Source organism: Chrysemys picta, chromosome 17 (genome assembly GCF_011386835.1).
Source record: "Chrysemys picta bellii isolate R12L10 chromosome 17, ASM1138683v2, whole genome shotgun sequence".
In the NCBI taxonomy this organism is placed as follows: Eukaryota; Metazoa; Chordata; order Testudines; family Emydidae; genus Chrysemys; species Chrysemys picta.
The window spans coordinates 19,903,618-19,925,437 of record NC_088807.1 but is presented as its reverse complement, the minus strand read 5'-3'; the positions used below and the strand labels follow the sequence as shown (position 1 = coordinate 19,925,437).

The 21,820-nt window shown below is 57.7% G+C and overlaps 1 protein-coding gene and 2 long non-coding RNA genes across 3 annotated transcripts; 2 read left to right on the top strand and 1 right to left on the bottom strand.

Moving 5' to 3' along the window:
* The first annotated feature begins 856 nt into the window (after positions 1 to 856).
* On the top strand, positions 857 to 13,147 carry LOC101946188 (immunoglobulin superfamily member 1). Its single transcript, XM_065571892.1, has 5 exons — positions 857 to 1,051; positions 1,161 to 1,196; positions 1,801 to 2,598; positions 3,194 to 3,478; positions 12,738 to 13,147. Exons 1-5 carry the CDS (start codon positions 1,021 to 1,023, stop codon positions 13,139 to 13,141), a joined length of 1,554 nt encoding a protein of 517 aa, XP_065427964.1. The 5' UTR covers positions 857 to 1,020; the 3' UTR covers positions 13,142 to 13,147.
* LOC135976196 (uncharacterized) lies at positions 4,792 to 12,156 on the bottom strand. The gene is made up of 2 exons (XR_010593395.1): positions 11,413 to 12,156; positions 4,792 to 6,726 (listed from the first exon to the last, which is right to left on the bottom strand). It is a non-coding gene; the product is annotated as an uncharacterized LOC135976196 (long non-coding RNA).
* A 1,287-nt stretch (positions 13,148 to 14,434) lies between the features above and the next one.
* On the top strand, positions 14,435 to 17,310 carry LOC135976204 (uncharacterized). Its single transcript, XR_010593404.1, has 3 exons — positions 14,435 to 14,481; positions 16,579 to 16,616; positions 16,922 to 17,310. It is a non-coding gene; the product is annotated as an uncharacterized LOC135976204 (long non-coding RNA).
* Positions 17,311 to 21,820: the final 4,510 nt, after the last annotated feature.

Sequence of the window (21,820 nt, the reverse complement as noted above, 5' to 3'; positions counted from 1 at the left end):
CCCCTGCAAAAGCAGGTTCTCTCCCCAGGGAGCGGCACGCTGGGCAGCAGGGGAGGAGGAGGGGGAGGAGGAGCTCTAGAGTTGCCGGAGGCCACCTGGCCAGTGATTTGAAGCTGCAGGGGAGAGGAACGGGGAAGGGGAGGAGATGCTCTGGCTGCTAGAGCCCCATGCTAGTGGCTCAATCCAGCCGGCCACCCTATCACCCGCGCCATGCTCTGCAGGGGCGGAGAATGCCAGACATTTTAAGATATTTACAAATTCCCCCCCCCCCCCCGGACACTATTTTTAATCTAAAAAGCCGGACATGTCCGGGAGAATCTGGACGAATGGTAACCCTGCCTTTAACAACTCAGGATCTACATTTATCCCTCCCTCCCCCACTCACGGGGGCCAGAAACCACAACCCCCATCTCCCTGTCCTGTCTCTGTGCCACGTCACTCAGGTAAGAACAGCGTCTGCAGCAACGGTACCTGAGAAGGAGGTTGGCCAGGCCCCTCCACCCACATGCTCCAGGGCGGGTGCTGGGCCAAGCCAGATCAGGAAGGAATTTCTGCCCCGCTCCATGGGAGAGGGTCGCTCTGTAGAGGCACTGTGGGGGGGGCATCCTCTGAGCTGCTGATCCAGGGAGGCTAGAAGGGCCTGTTGGAAAAGGTCAGGGCAGCCTGGGCACCTCTTGATGCCTCCTGAGAGTCCCACGTTCCCAGCTGGTCCCCGGACTGGGCAGCTCCCATGTGGGGCTGGGAGGTGATGGGGGGTTGGGGGACCAGGCAGCTGCTGGAGGGGATGTGGTTTGCTGGGTGTTGCAGGGAGCTGGCTTTGCTCTGACCGCGGTAGATTTGGGCTGGAGATTGCAGAGAAACCATCTGATGGGGAGGAAAGGGGCCGAGCGCATCACGGGCTTCTTGGGGCTGCGGCCCCCGGTGCAGTTCCTCATTCCGCTCACACTCGGGCCTCAGACTGGGTGGAGCTGGGCACCATAGCATTGGTGGTAGCGCTGAGAGGTCCCCCACTGTCCCATCATGGTGTCTGCTCTCACCGTCCTCCTCCTCAGTGAGTATCGGAGACAACCAGGGCATGTGCCCATGGGGGGCATCTGAGACCAGGGTGTAGGATCCAGTTGCTCTGGGATCTGGTCACTAATGACCCGTCTCTTCTCCAGGCTGCTGGCTGGCCAGGCGGAGCGGGGTGTCGGGACGTGAGTATCTGTGGGGAATGGGGCAGCTGGGGGAATTTCCGCTTTAAGGAGAAGGGATCTGGGTGGGGGGTGAGGGGCACAGATCCCCGAAAGAGATGATCCTGTCAGACACACGCTCCCTCCCACACCCAGAGGTGGGGACAGAGACCTCGCCCCACTCATTAGAGGGATGGGCACCTGTTAGAACAACTGGGGGATTTTGTAAACATGTTTTCTTGAGGGGGCTGTCCTGGGAACCGCTTGCTCAAATAACCCAAATTTGGACCAGGAACCCCAAAGGGTAGATCCCAATCCCCCCACTGCCTGACTGGAGCAGGGGCAGGGGCAGGGGCAGGGACAAGTTCTGATCTTAGCTCTTTGGGGTTAATCAGGAGTCACCCCGTGACTGCAGCGGGGGCAGGGCTGAATTGACTAAAGGAATCTGAGACTGGAAATCTCCTTTCCGCCCTGCTGTGTGTCTCCTTGGCTGTGAGCCGCGGGGCTGGGCCTGCACCCCAGGGACAGGCGGGGGTGAAACGCTGGAGCGACAGATGGGCAGAGGATTGAATCAGACGGACGCGATTTGTGTCACCCCCACTTACTGCCTGTTTGTTTGTGAATCCAGAGGGGTCCTACCCCAAACCCTCCATCTCCGTCAGCCCCGGTGAGGTGATCCCTGTGGGGGGAAACATCACCATCCAGTGTCAGCATCAGCATCTGGGCCTGAGGTTCGTCCTCTACAAGAATAAAAATAAGAACAATCTGACTTACAAAGACCCTGCTGGTTATATGGCTGAATTTCCCATCACCAGCGCCAGACGGGAACACGGTGGCAGCTACACCTGTCATTATAGCAACAGAACAATACAAACTGCCTACTCGGAGCCCAGCGACCCTGTGCAGATCATTGTAGCAGGTCAGGGGCCCAGCCCAGCACCTCGTCTCCCAGCCCCACACCCAGCCAGGCCCCAGCAGATGGGACGTCCAGCCCAAGCACTGAAGGTTGGGTGGAGGGGGGATATCTCAGCCCCGTGGCGCTTTGGTGACCTGGATCCCAGGGGAGACCCTGACCCTGTCTCTGCCCCATCACTGACGCTCCATGCTGGGGACGGGGCACAGTGGCCGTGCCGGGGTCTGTCTCACGCCCCATCTCCCTCCCACTGCAGAGCTCAGCTCCCCCAAACCCTCCATCTCCCTGAGCCCCAGCACGGGGGGGTCACCCTGGGGGGAGCCGTGACCATCCGGTGTCGGGGTCAGCGCCGGGGTCTGGAGTTTGTTCTGGACAAGGCTGGGGCCAGGAACGCAGCAGCGCCGGGCGGGGACTCGGCTGGGATCAAATTTCCCATCCCCAAAGCGAGCCGGGCAGACGGAGGCAGCAACACCTCCTATTATCCCCATGACTCGGATCCAGACCAGGCTGGGGGTCCCAGCTCTCAGCTCCACACCCAGACAGACCCTTGGCCCAGCAGAGGGGACGCCTGGCCGGGGAGCAGGGACAGAGTCATTTGGGGCTTCCCCATCCAGGGGGAGAAGCAGCCACTGGAGATTCAGGGCTGAGGGATTCAGGCCCCCAAGGGAGCTGCAGAGCAGAGGGGCCTTTCCCAGGCAACACATCGGTTATGGGGTGATGGGCGGAGCTGAAGGTTATAAACCTCAGTGTATAGTAGAGACTTGCACAGTCCCCTACAAGTCAGTGGTGGTGCTGTGCACAGAACCCAGGAGTCCTGGCCCCCAGCCCTCCCAGCAGAGAAACCAGGGAGTGAATGGACCCTGGAGACTGTCCTGGCCTGTCACCCGCTAGGGAGCAGAGCTCTGGGTCCCCAGGGGCTGGGGTTGCTCCGTGTCTCATGCTGCTAGCCCAGGGCTCAGAGGAAACTCTGGCCCCTGTGGAAAGGCATCCAGGAGCCCATCCCCAGGGCCGCCGGGTCTGACCCACCACTAAAGCCGCGTGGTGAGGATGGGCCCCAGGACTGAGTGACGGGGCCTGCGTCTCACGGCCTGTCTGCTTCCCCCTGCAGAGCCCAGCTACCCCAAACCCAGCATCTCCCTGAGCCCCAGCGGGGGGGTCTCCCTAGGGGGAGACGTGACCTTCTGGTGTCGGGGGCAGCGCCGGGGTGTGCGGTTCGTGCTGAATAAAGAGCAATTCCATTTCCCACCTGTGGATACAGACGACAATGAGGCTGTGTTTCCCATCAGAAACGTGCGCCGGGAGCACGGCGGGAGCTACAGCTGCTACTATCACAACAGATCAAAGCCATTCGCTGTGTCGTACCCCAGCGACCCCGTGGAGCTGGTGGTGAGAGGTGAGGGGCCCGGCTCGGCGTCCCCGTTCCCAGCTCCACCCCCAGCCAGACCCTCACGGGGTCTCAGTGCCAATGGGATACTCAGCGCCAGGCTCTGCCCTGAGCCCTGACCCAGCAGAGGGGACGCCCGGCCGGGGAGCAGGGACGGAGTCACTGGGGGGTTCCCCAGCCCAGGGGAAGCAGCAGCCCCTGGATGTTTGGGGCAGGGAGGCAACTTTAACGCTGCCCCTTGTTCGTAGGAACCGTGAGTCGCTATTTAATCCCGTGATCCCATCCCCCCTGTTCTCCAGGCCCCACCAGGCAATGCCCCGGCCAGGGCTGAATGAGGCAGGGGCTGCAGGAGAAGCGGTGGCTTGGTGGACCAGGCGCTGGCTGGGACCCAGGAGATCTGGCCCAGCTCCTGGCGCAGTCACAGACAGTGTGTGATGGGAGCACGTCGCGGTTTTCAAAAGTGTCCTTCCTTGTGTGGGGGCCTCAATCTTGGGGGATTCAGGCTGAGCGCCCACAAACCGAGACGCCCAGAGTTAGTAGAGACCTCTGCAAATACTGGCCTCAATAGAGCGGGATCCCCTGTGTCGGGGGAGCATGTAGGTCCCCTGCCATGATCAAGGCCCCGTTGTGCCAGGCGCTGCATAAACACAGAGTGAAGAGATAGTCCCTGCCCCTGGGAGCTCACTGAGGAAAGTGAATCTGTTTGTGCCTCAGTTTCCCCCCATGTAGAATTTGGATAATGACCCCTCCCTGCCTCCCAGGGGTGTGACTCCCTTCCTATGGGAGGCTCAGGCCCTGCTAGGGTGGTCAACTTTTCAATTTGTGAAAACCGGACACTGAGTGCGGGAACCTCTCCCAGCCCCTGCTCCGCCTCTTCCCCAAGGTCCCGCCCCCTGCTTCTCTTCCCCCCCACCTCCACTGTCACTCGCTGCTCTCTCCACCACCCTCCCCATGCCAGGTGAGCCACGCTCCAGGATTGAGGGTGGGGGAGGGGGAGTCAGGCTCTGGGGGTTGCGGTGAGTGAGGCAGGGTGGGGGAGGGAGAACCATGCTCCAGGGGTGGGGAGGTGAGAGGGGCAGGGGAGGGAGAGCCACGTTCCCGGGCTGGGGGTGGGGGTGAGTTGGGCAGGGGAGGGGACCCGAGCTCTGGGGGCGGGGGTAGAGTGGGGAGGGGGAGCGGGTGGGGGTGAGTGGGGCAGGGTGGGGGGATGGTGGGAGAGGGGGAGCCACTCTCCGGGGGTGAGTGGGTCAGGGTGTTAGCCAAATGGGCTCGTTTCCCCCTGGAGCTGCCCAATTACCCCAAGGAGGCACGGGAGTCTAGAAGACGGCTTCAAGTTCTTTATTGATCAGTCAGCTGAGCGGGTGTCCCCCTCGACTCATGCCAGAGGGAGGAACACACCCTACAAGCGTAGAGCAAGCCTTTTTATATCCAGTAACAAATGACTTAACGTGCATACATTCTGCTGACCTAAGGAATTTTTAAATTCCCTTCTAGGGGTATATAGGATACATCTGGTGGGGCCCCCTTGATTGATTGCTTTTCCAGGGGTAGGGGTAATGGGATACATCTGCTGGGCCTCCTTGCTGTTGGGCCTCTTTGATTGGTTGTCTTGCTATACATTTATATACGGGAAATGGAGCTGTGGCCTTGGGGAATAGCGAGTATTCGGCCTTTGTTCTAACAAGGTTCTCCCCCCTTAAAAGCATTTTGAGAGCCCTATGGCCCCCAATCCTCAACTTTAACCGGTTGATATAGTGCCATCATGCGTTGGCGTACAATTTGATTAGCCATTCGTCGAACTAATGCAACTACACAGGGAGCCACTCTTGAGCCCCCCACTTTTGGGAGCTTCCAGCAGTCAATGCGGAATCAACGGACCGCCTCTCCCTAATCAAGTCGTCATATACCTTAATTCCTAATTTATTTCCCTGGATTTGGGGTAGTAGAAAGAATAAGGGCCTAATGTACCCAACATAACAAATTCCTGACCAATTTGGAGGCAATCTTCGATAAGCATATTGCCCACATATCCAGTAATGGCCTTTTAGGGCCCATTGTCCATTCGCAAAAGGGCCATCCCAGGTTTCGGGATAGTCCTCGGGGCCCGGTTCTTCGTAATACAAAGAGTTACCCATCTCCAGGGGTCCCCCTAATACAATAGATGTACCGTCAGGATTACAATAGTCACATTTTCAAGCCCCAGCCCCTTTCCTCCAAGCGCAATTACAACCAAATTTAGGGCTATTGGTAGTAGACCAAAAATGATTAAAATGGGTTACCCGAGTTCCATTAGAATGTTGCCATGCCCACTGATACCAGCGTACCACGTGATCCTTACTGGCGGTATTATCTCGCTGGCAACTTAGAAAGAGGGCATCAAAGAACCCATCTTGTCCAACTGCCTTACAGCCTTCGCCAGTATGCTGTTGGTAGGAACATGGTACCCAGCTATGATTAGTGAGTTTCACATGGGTTTGGTTCCATCGTCCTTGATATTTAGAACAGTCATACGTATGGCAACTAGAGTGATCATAGCAGTCAAGTCCTAGAGATAGAGTCCAGTCACATCGGCTTTTGCCCACATACACCCCTTCTGGTTTTGTTCGGTTGAGACAAAGGATCCCTACTTCAGAGGAATAGAGTCGCCAAGGGCTACTATCCTCAGTCCAAACTTCGTTCCTTTGTGGACTATACTTAAATTACTAATCCACCATTTAGCTTGCACGGGCTGGGCTACCCAAGGCCATTCATCTAATTCCCCTGGGCCTCCGCAAACCCAGCAGCTACTAAGATTGAAGGAACTCGCTATTGTTTCTCCCAGTTGTATAAACCTATTCTCCCAACCATAGCCGTGATAGACACCTATGAACAGAAATATCAATAATGAGTTCATTATTGCTTTTTCCTATACAGTCCTTTTAGCCCATCGAGTCCTTGATACTCCCAGACGGTGTCTTCGCCCGTGCCACCCCCGGGCTTCCGGGGCCGGGGCGGGCAGAGGGCCGGTGTCCTCTTCCGTGGGATTGGTTCCCTGGTCAGGATTCAGAAACCGCTTTACCCGGGTGTGATGTGTCCATTTGTCGCTCCCGAGAATTTTAACTGCGGCCTGGCTGATGAGCGAAACGGTGTGTGGACCGTCCCACCTTGGCGTAAGGGGGTCGCGTTTCCACTTCTTGACAAGGACCTGGTCACCGATCCGGAACGGATGCACGGTCTGGTCCAAGGGGAGAGCCTGGAATGGCGCCACGTCGATGCAGCTGTAACAAAACAGATTGCAACCCGGAAACCTGTTTCCATAGTAAGTCATTTCCCACTTCCCAGGTTACATCCTCCCGGAATCCTGGGATAAGTATTCGGGGAGGGAACCCAAAGACCAGTTCAAATGGTGAGAGCTTAATACCCTTACGTGGGGCCCTTTGAATGCGGGTAAGGGCGAGTGGTAACGCATCAAGCCATTTTAGACTAGACTCTGTGCATAGTTTAGTGAGGGTATCCTTGAGAGTCCTATTCATTCTTTCCACCTGGCCCGAGCTCTGCGGCCTCCAGGGGGTATGCAACTTCCATTGTATACCGAGTGCCTGGGACACCTGTTGGACCACTTCTGAGGTAAAGTGGCTTCCCTGATCAGATTCAATCGTTTCGGGGAGATGGAATCGGGGAAGTATTTCATGCAACAGGGCCTTAGTAACCGCCCGAGCCTGGCAATGCCGGGTGGGGTAACACTCTACCCATCCCGTAAGCTGATCCACAAATACGAGCAGGTATTTATAGCCCCTGCAAGGGGGCATTTTTGCGAAGTCAACCTGCCATCTCTGAAAAGGGTACGTGGCCCAGGGTCGGCCTCCCATTGGGGCGGGAGGGCCACACCCCTTTTGGTTAGTTCGTTGGCAGACGGGGCAATTACTAACTATTCTCTGGGCTTCCATGTGCATACCCAGCCCCTTAAGGGATCGGGTGGCCAAATCAACCATTGCTCCTGACCCCATATGCCCTTCTTTATGCATGTGCTGGAGAATTTCCTGAAGTATCGGCCGGGGGACAAAAATCTCCGCCCCTGGTAATTTCCACCATCCCGGGGGAACCTGCCGGGCCCCCGCAGCCTGTGCGTGGCGTGCCTCCTCGGCTGTATATCGGGGAGGGGGGTTTTTAGCTTCTGTATCTTGGACCAAGAAGACCCATGAGGCCCCTTCCCGTGCGGCCTCCTTTGCGGCCTGATCGGCCAATTGATTATATTTACGTTGTTCAGCCTCCGGGGCCCTTCCATGGGCACGCACATGTATCACGGCAACCCGGAGGGGAAGCATTAAAGCCTCAAGGAGTGTTTTGATGAGACTCCCATGTGCAATTCTTTGGCCTGACGCTGTGATAAATCCCCTCTCTCTCCACAGGGCCCCGTGAGCATGTACCACCATATAGGCATAGCGGCTATCGGTATACAGGTTAATAGTTTTTCCAGCTCCCAACCGGAGAGCCTCGATAAGGGCCACTAACTCCGCCGCTTGAGCGGACAAATTAGGGCTGAGTTTAAACTTGTATATTCCTTTGTCCTTAATTACTACTGCGGCTCCGGTAAACCGCTTGCCATCTATCACATAGCTGGACCCGTCAACGTACCCCTCAATTTCAGGGTTGGACCACGGCAAGTCTGAGAGATCAGGGCGGGGTTTGGTTTCCTGTTGCAAAACTTCAATACAGTCATGAGTGGGGCTAGTCTCATGGGAAACCTCAGGATTGGGCAGCAGGGTAGCTGGGTTTATGGAGCTAACTGTCCTAAAGGTTAAGTTAGGGGCTAGCAAGAGCCCTACTTCATATCTGGTATGTCGACTGGGATTTAAATGCTTTTCCCCAGCACCTGTCCCCAGTATTTGAGGCACCCCGTGGGGAACCACAACCTCAGTGTCCCCTCCCAGGGTCAATTTTTCAGCCTCCTGTACAAGGAGAGCGGTTGCTGCAACGGCCCGTAAACAGGCAGGCCACCCCTTGGCGACAGGGTCCAACACCTTTGAGCAGTATCCAATGGGTCGCCAGGTTGGTCCCGACCTTTGGCATAGAACTCCAGCAGCCACCCCTCCCCTCTCATGAACGTATAGAGTGAACGGCCTCCGAGGGTCGGGGAGGGCTAGAGCGGGAGGCTGAACCAAGGCTTCTTTTAGCTCTCGAAATGCTTTTTCCATCTCTTTGGTCCACGTCCAATGAAGCAGACCTTCTTTAGTTAAGGATTTATACAGCGGTTTGGCTCTTCCCCCGTAGTCAGGGATCCAGAGTCGACAAAACCCAGTCAACCCCAGGAAAGCCCTCAACTCTCGGGGGTTTTGAGGTCGAGGGTTATTGAGTATCACCTGGATTCTTTCTTTACCTAGACTACGACTTCCCTGGCACAAATGATACCCAAGAAAAGTGACCTGTCGCCTAACCAATTGTGCTTTTTCCTTTGAAACCTTATACCCCTGTGCACCAAGGTAATTAAGGAGCTCTACAGTTTGCTCCTTGCAGACTGTCTCTGTTTCAGTACTCAAGAACAGATCATCACAGTACTGAACTATGTTACATGAAGGGTGTTTAGCCAGGAATGGGGTGAGGTCCCTTTTTAACTGGCTGCCAAAAATCTCGGGTGCACAGGTAAGTCCTTGTGGGACAACGGTCCAAAGGTATTGAGCTTTGTAGTGGGTATCTGGGTTCTCCCACTCAAAGGCAAACAGTCTCTGCTATTAACTTGTTAATTTGTCTTAGATCCTGGACCAACCGATACTGCCCATTAGGCTTAGGCACCCCCATTATTGGAGTATTGTATGGGGACGTGTCTTCCTTTAACCACCCGCACTGCAAGAACTTTTGAATCAGGGGTTTTAACCCGATCCGAGTGGTTAACTTAAGGGGGTATTGTCGAATTCGGACTGGGCTGCTTCCCTCCTTAAGGGAAATATGCACTGGTGTAGCATTCCTGTCTCGGGCCACGCCTCCTTCCTCCGCCCAGACCTTGGGATTTACCCCCCTAGCCCCCCCCCCCCCCCCCCCCCCCGGCAGCTGGCTTCCATCACTTCCCTTACATTCCAGGGAGTGATTTCTAGCATTTATGAGAGCCATCTGGTAATTAGAGGCTTGTTGCTTAGGGATTCTGACTTCCATTGTCCCGTTATCGAATGAGATCTCCGCCTGTAATTTAGTGAGGATAGCTCGTCCAAGCAGCGCTATGGGGCAGGAGGGACTGCAAACAAACTGATGGGAAATTTGACGGTCCCCTATTTTTACTAGGAGAGGCAACGTTTTTTTTTTTTTCAAAGCTGTAGTTTGTCCCTCTGTCCCCTGGACTACGGCACATCCCCGAGCTCTATCTCGGGGAGCCTTATTAAGGGGGAGCAAACTAAGAGTGGCCCCAGTATCAATAAGGGCTTCAATTGGGCGGCCCTCCACTTTAATTTTTACCGTGGGATCCAGGCTGGCAGCTTGTGCTGTCAGGAGGGGCCGCTGGGTCCCTCGGCTTCTCTATGGGGAAGATCCCTCCCCTGAACGTCCCGTGTTGTTGTAAAGGAGGGGAAGGACCGGGTTTTGTTTTTACGTTCCTTTCCCATGGCCTGTCGCCGGGGGCATTCATTCTTCCAGTGCCCCTCTTTCCTACAGATAGCGCACTGATTTCGACCCAGGCAGGGGCCCCGCCCCTTCCCCGGTGGCCCTGGCCGTCCCTTAACTTTGTCCCCCCTTTCTTCATATCCTTTCCTTTGGGCCATGGCTAAAACGTGGGCCCCTTTCTTCCGAGAACGGGGGATTCTGTTGCTTCCAATTATATAGATCACTAGTGGTAAAGGGAACATATACTATAGTGAGATTACCCTCAGGGGCTATAGTTTCCTGCAGTGGACACAAATAATTCTGTTGCAGGGGCCCTTGGAGTACCGGGCCACCCTTGCTCCTGGTGTGGTTAGACACCGGGGAGCTCAGAGAGATCGGAGGGGGCTCCCGTTTGGAAAAGTCCTGGTCGCTTGGCTCACCCCTTTCAGTTGAGCCATTATCCTCAGAGGAGGGGGTGGGGATTTCAATTGAGGATACCGGAGCCAGGAGGCTGGGATACAAAGGGGGAGGGGGCATAGGATCAGGGGCAGAGGGAATCACAGCCCGCAGACAAGATTTCTTAACAGGGAAACAGGGTTTCCTAACAGGGGCACGGGCCATTAAGGTTTTAATAGTTTGTGATCTACATTTTTGCAACCATGGGGGATGATTGGCCACAAGGTCCTGCCAAATATCTATATAGGGATATTGGTCCCAATGCCCATCCCAGGTCACAATGCTATGTACTGCTTGTACAACCCCTGGTTTGAGAGTCCCTCCCTCGGGCCATTCCACCCCGAATGTCATCCATTCAAGAGTACAGAATTTTACAAGCTTGTCTTTACATAATACAATTCCATAATTAGCCTGGCGTCTAAACGCCTTCCAGTTATCCAGCATACATCCCAGGGGTGTCCAGGAGAAGGTGCTTTGTCCGGACCCCATTATGCTTTACCCAGAGTTTTCCGAGACAGAGATATCAAGAGGGGGAAGAGGTATAGATCTAGTTCTAAATCAGATATCCGCTGGGTCACGAGGTTTGGCTGACCCCCCTTGCAATCAAGATATCCTGGTCACCGGGTTTCCCCTCGCAGGAGTCTTGGGGCGGCTGAAGTCAGCTTAAGCCTCAGACCTGTCAGCAGCACTCATTCATCTTTCACACAGATCCTTTAATCAGTTACAATCTCGGTTTCCAACACACCATTAAGAGGAGAAACAAGATTACCCTTCCTATAAACAAGAGTAATCCCTGAGGTTGCTCCAAGTCCCAATAATTGTTAAAAACGGCCCATGGACTTGTGGAGTTAGTTACGTTACTCATTGGCCGTTATTTGCTTACCCTTTAACCAAAAACACAACAACAAGACATTTACAAAGCTACAATAATGTTAACATACCTTCCCGTATACAGGCTGCCTAGGGGATTTTCACCGTCCAACCCACACCTCGGGGGCGTTATTCCTCAAACCCAGGAGGTAAACGCACTTACCGCCCGAAGTGGCCGCGTCCGGCAGTCAGACTTCCCCTTCTTCTGAAGCCGTCTTGCTTCCGTGTCCTTCAGAGTTCTCTTTAGAGAGGACACAGCCGCCCCGGCCGATTGTGACGATCCGAGGCCCGAGCAAACCAACCGCTCGAGGTGGCCACTCCTCGGAATCGCCCTCGGCCGTCGGTCAGTGCCCTCTACAGGGAGAGAAGTCCCTTCGTGGTCGCCATTTGTTAGCCAAATGGGCTCGTTTCCCCCTGGAGCTGCCCAATTACCCCAAGGAGGCACGGGAGTCTAGAAGACGGCTTCAAGTTCTTTATTGATCAGTCAGCTGAGCGGGTGTCCCCCTCGACTCATGCCAGAGGGAGGAACACACCCTACAAGCGTAGAGCAAGCCTTTTTATATCCAGTAACAAATGACTTAACGTGCATACATTCTGCTGACCTAAGGAATTTTTAAATTCCCTTCTAGGGGTATATAGGATACATCTGGTGGGGCCCCCTTGATTGATTGCTTTTCCAGGGGTAGGGGTAATGGGATACATCTGCTGGGCCTCCTTGCTGTTGGGCCTCTTTGATTGGTTGTCTTGCTATACATTTATATACGGGAAATGGAGCTGTGGCCTTGGGGAATAGCGAGTATTCGGCCTTTGTTCTAACAAGGGTGCGGGAGGGGGTGGCTGGGGATGAATGTGGCAGGGAGGGGGAGCCACGCTGTGGCGGTGGGGGGGTGAGGGGGACAGAGAGGGGGCAGGGCCCCTGCTGAGTAGCTCCACTGCTCCTCCAGGCTCCAGCAGCTGCTGCTCTTCCCGCCCCCTGGTGGCAGAGGCTGGGTACTGCAGGGAATCAGACAGTGTCCGGTCAGCGGCACTGCCAGGTTCCCTTTTCAACCCACTTTCTGGCTGAAAACTGGACACCGGCAACCCTGGGCCCTGCGGTGCCGGGCGCCAGAGACCAGCCCATGAGTCGCTCTGTCCAGGGCAGGCCAGACGCAGTGAGTGAGGCAGGGATCAGATACAGGTATATGAGGATCCCAAGCACTAGGGAGCTGCGGCTCGCTGTCTGTGGGGCTGGGTGCCCAGCTCGCAGGGCCGGGATTCTGGGTGGGGGGAACTCTGCAATCTGGGAGAGAATCTCTGTCTGGGGACCCTGGATCTGCCTGGGGCTGAGGCCGGCCGGGGAGGCCGGGGCTGGGTGGGTGCCCAGGTCTGGTTCTCACAGCCTGTCTCCTGTGCGCAGATCCCAGCTTACCCAGACCCTCCATATCTCTGAGCCCCACTGGGGTCACCGCCCCAGGGGCAGACGTCACCATCCGGTGTCAGGGGCAGCGCCGGGACGTGAGGTTCTTCCTGCACAAGGCTGGAGACCTGAACCCACAGCAACACATGGACCCTGCTGGGGACGGGGCCGAGTTCCGCATCCCCACCGTGGGCCGGCAGCACGGAGGGAGCTACAACTGCAGCTACCGGCCCCGATCAGAGCCCTTCATCTCCTCAGAGCCCAGTGAACCTGTGCAGCTGGTCGTAGCAGGTGAGCGGCCCGGCTCAGTGTCCCCGCTCCCAGCCCCACACCCTTGGGGGGGCGGGAGCTGTGCACTGACGGGACGCTCAGAGCCAGAGCTGAATCGGTGTGGCCAGGCCTGACTGGTGCCATGGCACCGTGAAGCATGGAGGTGCGGGGGACGAGACTGGAAATGGTTACTCAGACAGCACCCCCTAGTGCCACACTGGGGCATTGGGGCAAGGCCTGACTGCCGGGGGAGAGCGCCCCCTACTGAGTCCCCTGCACCCGAGTGTCCCGAGCACCTAAATCCGTCAAATATTGCTGGCTCTGACCCCACTTGATTCCTCAGGGCCCCTGACATCCTCCCCATAAAATTTTCTGCTGCCCTTGGGCGCCACCTGGGGTGGGAGGGGCCGGGGGGGGGACAGACCAGCTGCTCCCGGCACTCAGGCTGCTGCAATTTCCCAGGCGGATCGGAATCGCCGGCACCGACCAGCGGCATCATCGCCGGGGTGAGCACAGCAGCCGCCGTCCTCCTCCTCCTCCTCGTGGCCTTCGTCTGCTTCAGAAAAACCCGAGCCAGTGAGTGCCCCACCCAGCGAGGGAAGGGTTAAACCTGCCGCTAAGAAGGGCGGGATGGGGTCACGGCTGGGATGGGGGACTGTGCAGGGAAGGTCAAAGAATGTGGGGGGCTCAGCAGAGGACACTGTTGCATGTGTAATCCCTGTACACACGCACCTGTCCCACCCCAGAGGTGGCTGCGTCTCAGTGCCGGGCTAAGGGTCCCTGTATAAAGAGCTTCTCGGGTACATGGGGTGCCAGGGGAACCGACCGGCCTGGATCAGGTTTGTTATAACAAGTCACTAACGATGGAGGATTGGGGACAGGAAAAGCCCCCGAGTTAATCTGCCCCTCCCCCCGGTGCATGCTCTGGTGTTGTGCTGCCCCCTGATGGTCTGGCCCAGCCCAGGAGGGATCCAGGCTCAGCACCAGCAGCAGAGGGAACCCCCCCAGGCCCTCCATCCCTGCTCCCCTGTGGGGGGTGAGTGGCCGGGCGCTGGAACTGGGGGATCCTGATCGGCTCATGGGGGATTCTGATTTGTTTCCCTCTGCAGGAAAAGGAGCCGCACCGAGACCGAACAGGTAGGAACCCAGCTCCTCCCCCTCCCGATCGGCCTGCCGGGGTCACAGGGCTCCTGGGTTCTGTCCCACCTTGGAGAGGGGCGTGGGGGCAAGTGGTTAGAACAGGGTGGCTGGGAGCCAGGACTCTCCCTGGTCTGGGAGGGGAGTGGGGTGTAGTGGTTGGGACAAGGTTGAATTAGGGAACAGGGTTCAGTGTGAGGCAGGATGGGGGGCTCTCTGGCTGTGTTGGGGAATCTCCCTGCAGATGGGTGGATATGACATTTACAAAGGGATTTTCTCTCTTTTAATGCCAGCCCTTTGGGGGTGTTGAAGGCCCCGGCTCAGGAAGACCCCATCTGTGAGTAACACGCCCAAGGGGGTACCAGAGTGGGGCATGACCCCTGGGGAAGGGAGGGGCTTTTGGGGGCTCCCCCTCTAGTTCATGGTCTCCCTCTGTGTGCCCCCCATTCTTCCCTCCAGGCCGGGGGGTTTTGTGTCCCCCCTTTCAAATCTCCATCGGATCTTCCCAGCCAGTGACCTACAGGGAATCCCCATCCACTCCTGGCTCCCAGCCCCCTGCTCTAACCTCTAGACCTCACTCCCCACCCAGAGCCGGGGAGAGAACCCAGGCATCCTGACTCCCAGCCCCCCTCCCACCCCACCGTAACCCCCTAGACCAGGGATCGGCAACCTATGGCACGCATGCCAAAGACGGCACGCGAGCCGATTTTTAATGGCACGCTGCTGCCTGCTCGGGTCCCGCTCAGCCCGCTGCCGAACCCCAGCAGCGGGCTGAGCCAGACCCCGGCAGGCAGCAGCGGGCCATTAAAAATCCTGCCCGACCCAGCCCACTGTTCTCCGCCCCCACCCCGCCTACCGCTCTCTCTGGCGGGAGCAGGGGGCAGAGGCAAGCTTGGGTCTGCCAGCTGCTGCTGTAGGGCAGGCTCCGCCGCAGCCAAGCTTCCCCCTCCCCCGCCTCTTCCCCCAGCGTGTGCGGGGAGCCCCGCCTCCTCTCCCCCCCTGCTGCCGATGGCCCTTGCGAGGGAGGGGGGAAGAGCAGACCCAGCGCCCGCGCTGCTCAGACCCGTAAGGAGGCGGGGAAAGGAGGCAGGAGCAGGGCCTTGGGAAGAGGGTAGGAGCAGAGCGCATCCCTCCAGCCCCCTGCTCCAGCCTCCAGCTGCTCAGGGCAGGGGGCTGGGAGCACCCCCCTGATCCCAGTCCACCCCCCAGCCCTCTGCCCTGACCCCTGCACCCCCTTGCACTCCAGCCCCCTTCATCCCCCCATGACCCCATTCCTGATTCCTGCACCCTCCACACATTCCCTCCCCCCACACCCCCTGCCCTGACTCCTGCACTCCCCACACATACCCACCCCCCACCCCCCCTGTCCTGACTCCTGCACTCCCCACACATACCCACCCCCCACACCCCCTGTCCTGACTCCTGCATTCCCCATACCTCCTGCCCTGACTCCTGCATTCCCCACACATACCCACACCCCCACACCCCCTGCCCTGACTCCTGCATTCCCCACACATACCCACGCCCCCACACCCCTGCCCTGACTCCTGCATTCCCCACACATACCCACCCCCCCACACCCCCTGCCCTGACTCCTGCACTCCCCACACATACCCACCCCCCACCCCCCCTGCCCTGACTCCTGCACTCCCCACACAGGTTGGCAGCGGGCTGAGCGGGGCTGGCAGCCAGGACCCTGGCTGGCAGGAGCCAGCCGATGGAATCCCAGACTGACAGCGGGCTGAGCAGCTCAGTCTGCTGCTGGTCTGGGGTGCCGTCCCCACTCAGCCCGCTGCCAACCTGGGGTTCTGGCTGCCTGCCCAGGGTTCTGGCTGCCGGCCCCTTGCCAGCTGGGGTCCCAGCCACCAGCCCCACTCAGCCCGCTGCCAACCTGGGGTTCTGGCTGCCGGCCCATTGCCAGCCGGGGTTCCGGCCGCAGGCCCCACTCAGCCCGCTGCCGGCCTAGGTGAACAGAACCCAGGCCGGCAGTGGGCTGAGCAGGCCAGCGGCTTAAGATCAGCATTTTAATTTAATTTTAAATGAAGCTTCTTAAACATTTTGAAAACCTTGTTTACTTTACATACAACAGTAGTTTAGTGATATTATATACAGACTTATAGAGAGAGACCTTCTAAAAAACGTTAAAATGTATTACCAACACGCGAAAACTTAAATTAAAGTGAATAAATGAAGACTCGGCACACCACTTCTGAAAGGTTGCCGACCCCTGCCCTAGACTCTGCCATCGTCTCTGTGCCTCAGTTTCCCTCTCTGTAACATGGGGCTAATGACCCTGGCCCATGCTGTGGGGCGGAGGAGGGGTGGTTGTGCCGGGCTCTGACCGCACTGGCTGGACAGAGGCGTCAGAGCTGGGTTTGGGGTTCTGCTCGGGGCCGGCAGGGGGTGCAGCTCAGCGGGTGTCTCTGTTCTGCAGACGCCTCCATGGACGAAGGGAAAGAGCCACAGACCCTGGTAAGTGTCCCCTGTTCCCCCATGGGCCTGACCCCCAACCCTGACCCACATGGGCCCCAGCAGGCCTCTTACATCCCCTCCCAGACTTTCCTGGAACACTCAGTGGTTTGGGGTGGGGGTCGGGCAATAGGGAGGAGGGTGGGCTTATGGGATCACCAGCTGGGATTGCAGGGTGTGCATGTGTGTTTCCCTGTCGCCCCTTGTTGGAGGGGATGGGGCCTGCTCTGTATGTGTGTGGCGGGGTGTTTGGTGCATGTGCGCGCGCGCACACACACATGAATGACTCTCTCCCCTCCCATCCCAAGGAGCCTAACCCCAGCACCTACGCCGAGCTGGACGGCCAGATGCTGCAGCCCAGTGTGTACGATGTGATCAACGTGAGCCGGGGAGCCCCGCAGTGAGAGCCCCCCGCAGCCATGGGGCGCCAGACCTCGGGGGGTAACAGCCTCTCCCCCCAACAGCGACAGCCCCAGAGAACTCTGCATCTAGGGAAGATTTAGGGAGGACGCTGCCCTCCCCCCGCTGCAGCCCCGTCCCATCAAGCTTCTGTCCCCCTACCCCGCCTAGACCTACATGTGGGGGGAATGGGGGGCTCAGCACTGCGATGGGTAGGAGACGCTTCAAGGCAGCTTTGATGTTATTTTGCATCCTGTTAACCTCCAGATTTGTAATAAACACAGATCATTAAACCAGCCCCCCCCCGGGCAGCCCCCAACCCCTGTCCCGGCGCCAGGAGAGTGTGTCACACCTGGGGGAGATGGGGCGCTGCCGGGGAATCAGGTTTATGCAGAGTTTCACTGGGAGTAGCAGAACCAGCAAGCGAGTGCCGGCTCTGGACACACTTCTCCTTTTCACAGATATTTTGGTTGCTGTTTTAGCAACTTAGGATCTAAATTTATCCCTCCCCCGTCCCATTGTGGGGGCCAGAAACCTCTACCCCCTGTCCTGTCTCTGTCTCACACCACTGTGCTAAGAACAGTATCTATAGCAATAGTACCTGAGAAGGAGGTTGGCCAGGCCCCTCCACCCTCATGCTCCAGGGTTGGCACTGGGACCAGTTGGGTCAGGAAGGAATCTCTGCCCTGCTCCATAGGAGAGGGTCGCTCCTTTCGGGGGACAGGTGGGGAGGAAGCCCTCCTCTGCTCTAAGCTGCTGCTCCAGGGAGGCTAGATGGGCCTGTTGGAAAAGGTGAGGGCAGTCTGAGCCTGGGTACTTCTTAACATATCTTGAGATTCCCCCTTTCCCAGATCGTCCCCGGAGTGCACAGCTCCCATGTGGGGCTGGGAGGTGATGGTGGGAGCAGGGGACCAGGCAGCTGCAGGAGGGGCTGTGGTTTGCTGGGCATGGCAGGGAGCTGGCTTTGCTCTGACCAAGTAGATTTGCCCTCGAGATTGCAGGGATGAGAAGAAATGGGCCGAGTGCATCACGGGCTTCCTGGGGCTGCAGCCCCCAGCGCAGTTCCTCATTCCGCTCACACCCGGGCCTCAGGTTGGGTGGAGCTCAACACCGGGTGTTGGTGGCAATGTGAACAAGCAGGGGGGTTTCTTGTTGTTTCCAATGGTTTGCATGCAGAGGGGGCGGGACTCAGTTTCCTTGGGTGTTACTGGTTTAACGAAGTGGTGGAAGAGGGGGGTTGTTTTACAGAGGGCCAGTGAACGGCCTGGAGAATGGATACCCCAGCGACGGCTGACTGGGAGGCCCAGCTCAGGAGTTGCAGCCAGTTCTCGCCAGTGGGAGAACAATGGGCGGCGGAGAGAGGACCCTGGTAACCTGACCAGCTGGTTCTAGTCAGTGGGGAACAAAGGACGGATGAGAGGCGAGGAGGCCCTGGCAACCTGTTTCCCTGGAGAGAAGACAATGGACAGAGGCGGGGCTTCGGGCCGGGGATCTCAGATGCCCAGCTGGAAAACAGAGGGGCTCTGGGCTGGAGAGAGAGAGCAGGCAGAGCCCACCTGGATGCAGGGAGACTGGGATGTGCTGTGCTGAGGGAGGCCAGGCCTGAGGCCCTGAGAGTTTCCTGTGCTGTGTTCAGACGCTCAATAACCCCTCCTGTTTTACACAGGCTGAGAGTCACTCCAGTCTAGAGAACAGGGTGGCATTATTCCTTCTGGGAGTGGAGGCCCCAGAGGTCCAGAGTGAATGGAGTACCTGAGGGGGCCCACGGCAAGAGACAGACATGCTAAGGCTCAGAGAGGTGGGGTTCGAGGAGGTGGAGGGGCTTAACCTCTGGGAGAGAGTGGACCCCCGAGAAGGGCTGTTGCCCTGAAGGGGGTTCCCTCCACGGACCACACGGGTCCAAGAGTGCGCACGATCTGTGAGTCCATGACAACGTGGTAGCAGAGGATGGTTGGTGGCTGCACCCTGTAGATGGTTGGTTGCGAGCGCAGGCACTTTGCAGAGAGTGGTGGCTAGCAATAAAACCAGGGAATTGAAAGGAACAAGACTGGAGATGGCCTAGAACCAGCTCCGTAAGAGGGACCTGGCAAGTCTGTGCAGGGAGAGGGGGCTGAGCATGGGGAGGCTCACTAAGGAGCGGCTGATTGCTCAGCTTGTAGAGAATGACCCGTCTGAGGAACAGACTCCAGATCCACCAAACTGCTGCCCCAGTTCAAGGAGGGGGAGTGAGAAGACTTGTGATCTGTACCAGATTGACCCTGCAGACAGGCTTCGCTGCCTGACCCCCGTGCTGGGTCCCAAGGCCATAGAGGGATTCAGCCAAATGGATGGGATTGAGACAGGGGACTACGACCTGTTCAAACAGGCTTTGCTGCAGAAGTTTGAACTGACCCCCGAGCCGTACAGGAAACGATTCCGGGGTGTGCGCAAGTCCTCAGGTGTCACTTACAAGGAGGTCGTCAATCTGCTGGGGGAATATCTCCGCAAGTGGGGGAAGGGCACAGGGGCCACTACCGCAGAGGACGTGTATGACCTGGTGGGGTTGGAGCAGCTGTATAACATCTGCCCTCCGGACCTTAAGATGCGGCTAGTGGACCGGAAGTCCAAAGACCTGCGCAGTGCTGGTGCACTGGCGGATGAGTTTGTGGACAGCAGACAGGGGCAGGAGGGAGACCCACATCAGGGACTCATAAGGGGAGTCACCCAGAGACCTATCAAAGGTGGGACTTCAGGAAGCCCAACTCAGGGGTGCCTGGGAATGCTGGAGTGGGCCGAACCCATCATGGGACTTGAGGGACCTGAAATGTACTTACCGTGGCCAAAAGGGACACAAGGTGGTACAATGCCTGAAGATGAAGAAAATGGCCAAGCAGAACCCACGGGATGTTAACTGGGTGGAACCGAGAGGGGGCATAGCCGGTCCAGGAGGCGGCAGTCGAGAGGGCTGTGCCGGAGGGAGGGGACCGCCAGGCCAGGCCAGCAGGGGAAGGTGGGGCCCCAGGTCCGGAGTGCCCATACTCACTCCACCGGGTGAGCGTGGGACAGGCCCCAGGGGACGATCATGACATCATCCCCATTGAGGTGGGGGGAAGGAGCATTCAAGGGTTCTGGGACATGGGTGCAGAGGTGACGCTGGCGGGGTCCAAGGTGGTGGGCCCAGACCGGCTAGTGCCCGATGCCTACATGACTCTGAAGGGAGTGTTTGGGCCCCCCGTCAAGGTGCCTGTAGCAGGGATACACTTGAAATGGGTATTCGGCGCACCCGGTAAAAGCTGTTGCAGAACTTTTACCCGGGGTCTTTGATGCTGTCCAACAGTATTGCAAGTCCTGTGATGCCAGAGGGTGGGGAAGGCTCGGGATAAGTGTAAAGCCCCGCTGAGACCTTTGCCCATCATAGAGGAGCCTTTCCAGAAGGCGGCCGTGGACATAGTGGGGCCTTTCAGCAGGGTGACCAGTCAGGGAAGAAATACATCCTGGTGGTGGTAGATTTCCCTGCGCGCTACTCCAAGGTGGTGGCCTTGTCCTCTATCGAGGCAGACACCGTGGCAGACATGCTGCTGACCATCTTCAGCAGAGCGGGGTTCCCCAAGGAGGTCCTTACAGACCAGGGGTCTAACTTCATGTCGACCCTGCTCCAGTGATTGTGGGGTAAGTGTGGGGTCCGACACACCTAGGCCTCGGCCTACCACCCTCAGTCCAACGGGCTGGTGGAGAGGTTCAATGGGAGCCTAAAGATGATGCTGAAAACCTTTATGGACCAGCACCTGTAGGACTGGGACAAGTATTTACCCCACCTGCTGTTCGCATACAGGGAAGTGCCCAAGGAATCCACAGAGTTTTCCCCTTCCTCGTTGCTGTATAGGAGGAGAGTGAGGGGGCCCCTGGACTTGATGGAGTATGCACTGACTTTCCGTGAAAAGCTCATGGAGCTCATGGGCTTGGCTAGGGGAAACCTAGCAAGGGCCCAGAGGAAGCAGAAGGTCTGGTACGACCGCTCAGCCCGTGCCCGTGCCTATGCTACCGGGGACCAGGTGATGCTCCTCATCCCCATGAGGAAGAACAAGCTGCAAGCAGCCTGGGACGGCCCCTTCAAGGTCATCAGACAGGTAAATGAGGTGAACTATCTAGTGGAACTGTCCAGCCGGGCACACAGCCCCTGGGGATATCATGTCAACATGATGAAACCATATTGGGACAGGGAGAAGTTGGTGCTGGCTGTGTGTGGGCAGTGGGAGGAGAAGGGAGAGGACCCCCTGGTGGGACTCCTCCCTGTGTCTGGGGCTAACCCCTCGCTGGAATCAATTCCCCTCTCAGACCAGCTAAGCCCTGCCCAGCAGGCAGAGATCAGAGAGGTGCTGCATTCATACCGACAGCTGTTCTCCAACCGGCCTCGGCTCACTAACCAGGCTGTCCACTGGCAGGTGTTCCATTCAGGGTCACTGGGAAAAAGCCCAGGACCTGGAGAGAGAGGTTGGGGATATGCTGGCTTTAGGGGTGATCCAGCCGTCCGCCAGCCCCTGGGCCTCACCTATGGTGCTGGTCCCCAAGAAGGACGGGTTGATCCGGTTCCGTGTGGACTATCGGAAACTCAATGCCATCACCGTGTCCAATGCCTACCCCATGCCTAGGACCGATGAGATCCTAGACAAGTTGTGGGGCGCCCAGTTCCTCACTAGCATGGATCTTGCCAAAGGTTACTGGAAGTCTGCCTTCACCACCCCAATAGGGCTCTTCAAGTTCCTCATCCTGCCTTTCGGCCTCAAGGGGGCACCTGCCACCTTCAGGCGCCTGAGGGATCAGTTGCTAAG

Excerpts from the sequence above, each read along its gene's own strand:
- LOC101946188 (XM_065571892.1), top strand. The coding sequence starts at position 1,021 with ATGGTGTCTGCTCTCACCGTCCTCCTCCTCA. Across the intron at positions 1,052-1,160 it reads TCTCACCGTCCTCCTCCTCA|GCTGCTGGCTGGCCAGGCGG; the intron begins GTGAGTATCGGA and ends TCTCTTCTCCAG. Across the intron at positions 2,599-3,193 it reads GGATCCAGACCAGGCTGGGG|AGCCCAGCTACCCCAAACCC; the intron begins GTCCCAGCTCTC and ends TTCCCCCTGCAG.